Here is a 3020-nt window from a genome sequence, read left to right as displayed (position 1 = left end):
CAGCAGCAGCAGCAGCAGCAGCAGCACCAGCAGCAGCCGGAAGGAAGAAGCTGAGGCGTTCCTGGCCCTCAGGTCGGACGTGCGGGGAGCCTTGCGGTAAGTTCTGTTGCTGCTTCTCGCGCCTGTCTTTCGAGTCTTTTGCATAAACTTTTTCTTCTCTGTTTTAGTGCTTCAGTGCTTGCTGCTGCTGCTGGCAGCAGACTGCTTCCTGTTTCTCTCTCTCTTTACCTCTTTAAGGGTGTCTTTGCATTAGTGCTCTCTGCCAAGTCTGTTTTGCTGCTGCTTGGCTGTTGCTTCCTGCTGCTGCTGCTGCTGCTGCCTTGTCTGCTTTGCTTTCCGCTGGTTGCTCGCCGCGGCCTGCGCCTGAGCTGCTTGTCATCTGCTGCTGCTGCTGCTGTCGCTGCTGCTGCTGCTGCAGCAACCTTTTTGCCCCGGAGGGCCAGAGCGTGTACAGACTACACGACGGCCTGCTGCCGGACTTGACGACGACCGCGTTGTCTCTGCTGCGTGAGCGTCCCGAAGCAGCAGCAGCAGCAGCAGCAGGACAGCAGCAGCAGCAGCAGCAGTGGGCAGCATTTGAGTCCGTGCTGCATGCAATATCTGCTGTGGTTCATGCTGCGGACTGGCGGGCCAACGACTCGCTGCAGCAGCTGCTGCTGGGCCTGCTGTCGCCGGTGTCCAGCATGAGCGCCCCGGAGGGGTCAGGGGGAGCAGCAGCAACAGCAGAAGCAGCAGCAGCAGCAGGAGCAGCAGCAGCACCAGGAGCAGCAGCAGGAGTACCTTGGGTGCTGGGGTCTCACCGCGTGCTTCTGGGCTCCGCGCTGCAGCTGCTGGGCGCGCTGGACTGGTGGCTGCTGGAGCAGCCGCGGCTGCTGCCCACTGTCCTGCTGCTGCTGCAGCAGTCGCTGCTGCTGCCGCAAGCTTCCGAACAGTGCTTCCCCCTTTCTTCTAAAGAAGACCACTTAGGCTGCGTCTCGCTGCTGAAGCTTTGCTTAGCTTCCGAAGCTCCTGGCATTTGCTGCTGGGCGCAGCCGCTGCAGTCGCCGATCTCAACTCAGAGTTTCTGCAGCTTGGCAGTGCACTTGGTGGAGGTGGTCGCGGCCATTCCTGCTAGCAGCAGCAGCAGCAGCAGCAGCAGCAGCGGCGGCGGCAGGGGCGCGGAACCCGAAGACGCCCTCAGCAGGTGGGCAGCAGCACAGAGGCAGCTCTGCATGCAAAGCAGACACTGCGTTGTTGCTGTTGCAGGGAGGCTGCTTGCTGTTTCCTGCCGCATACACGTGGCGCAGCAGATGCAGCAGCTCGTGCTGCAGCAGCAGCAGCTGCAGCAGCAGCAGCTGCAGCAGCAGCAGCAGCAGCAGCAACAGGACCCCTACATGATTGTGGGGTTCTTCGTTAGTCGACATATGGAAATTCTGCGGGGCCTCGCAGAGCAGCTGCACGTGCAGCCCCTTGCTGCAGCAGCAGCTGCAGCAGCGCGGCCCCAAAAGCAGCTTGTTGCAGCAGCATGCACGTTCGTGCTGCAGTCTCTGGAAGCGTTTCTTTCTGCATGTCTGCAGCCGCTTCTAGAGCAGAGTGCAGCAGCAGCAAAACTCAACAGCGGGTTTAGCCTAGGCAGCATGTGCTGCGGCCGGCGGCCTGCGCCGGTGCGGGCTCTCGGCGGCAGCAGCCGACAGCAACAGCAGCAGCAGCAGCAGCAACAGCAGCAGCAGCAGCAGCAGCAGCAATCGCACTGTCCGCTACTTTCCTGCACCATACTAAAAAGGTTAGGATTTTATAGCGTGCGTCAACGAGCTGCACGGAGGCAGCAGCAGCAGCAGCAGCAGCTTCTCCAACAGCAGCAGCAGCAGCAGCAGCAGCCGGTCTTAGGAATAGACAGCCAGCTGGAGCAAACGATAGACGGGAGTGCACCAGCAGCAAATGCAGCAGCTGCTGCTGCTCTTGCTGCTGCTCATGGCCTCATGCGGCTGCTCGTGCTGCACCTTAACGAATCTGCACAGACACTCCGAACGCTAGTTGCTGCAGCAGCAACACTTGCTGGTGGCAAAAGCGGGCAAAGCCAACAAGTCCGTTGCTGCTGCTGTTGCTGCTGCTGCTTACGCTGCTGCTGCTGCTGCTGCTTAGGCTGCTGTTGCTGCGGATTACGCTGCTGCTGCCGCTGCTGTTTACGCTGCTGCTCTTCTTGCTACAGCAGCGGCGGGGAGGTGTTGCTGCAGTTGCTGCAGCTGAAGCAAAGGCTCATTCGTGTTTGCTGCTGCGTGTTCTGCTGCTGTAGCTGCAGATATCAAGTTTGGTCGGTGCATTGTCTTCCTTCTTGTCTTTTGGCCTCCATGCGGCGCTGCGCCTTGGGGGAGATGCTTCAGCAGCAGCAGCAAAAGGCCTCATTGCTGAGCTGCGGGCGCTGCTGCCACCTTGCCCGTAGAGGAAGCAGCAGCAGCAGCAGCAGCAGGAGCCGGCCTCATTGCTGAGCTGCGGGCGTTGCTGCCACCTTGCCCGTAGAGGAAGCAGCAGCAGCAGTAGCAGCAGCAGCAGTAGCCGAAAGGCCGGCTATTACGTTTTCCGTGGGTTTGCCTGCCTCCGCTGCGGCTCTTTTTTTAGAGGCACTGGCAGCAGCAGCAGCAGCAGCAGCAGGCGCGTACACAATGGCTTGAATCCGTGTTGAGCTCAGTTGTATGTCTTTTGGAAGGCAGCAGGTATTGGTGTGCTAGGTGAGCAGCAAAATGCCCCCGTAAACAGCCCATAGGGCTACTAGCAGCAGCAGCAGCAGCAGCAGCAGCGCCTTGTGCTGCTTTTGCTGCTGCCTGTATATGTGTCCAAGTAAAATATGGAGTGCAGTTCTGCGTATTTGACAGCCGCGCACCGTCTCCAGCAGCAGCAGCAGCAGCGGCTGCTGCTGCTACTGCTGCTGGTGCAGCAGCAGCGGCTTGGCCGCAGGAAAGTTTATGTGTTTTTGTCACGTTCTTGACCATCTAGTTTAACTCGGGGAGCAGCTTTTCTCTCTAGCCCCCTAGGGGAACACTCAA

At 59.7% G+C, this 3020-nt stretch overlaps 1 protein-coding gene across 1 annotated transcript; it reads left to right on the top strand.

Moving 5' to 3' along the window:
- Positions 1-418: 418 nt before the first annotated feature.
- Positions 419-2419, top strand: ETH_00016245 (uncharacterized protein; the record flags this gene model as incomplete). The annotated part of the gene is made up of 2 exons (XM_013379026.1): positions 419-2063; positions 2279-2419. Coding segments are annotated over 2 exons (1786 nt in total), but the record flags the coding sequence as incomplete, so codon positions are not given.
- Positions 2420-3020: the final 601 nt, after the last annotated feature.

The sequence above is a fragment of the Eimeria tenella genome, genomic scaffold (assembly GCF_000499545.2).
Source record: "Eimeria tenella Houghton genomic scaffold, Eth_scaff1318, whole genome shotgun sequence".
NCBI classification, from domain to species: domain Eukaryota; phylum Apicomplexa; class Conoidasida; order Eucoccidiorida; family Eimeriidae; genus Eimeria; species Eimeria tenella.
Note: the sequence above shows the minus strand (reverse complement) of the source record. Positions and strands in the feature narration are given on the sequence as shown.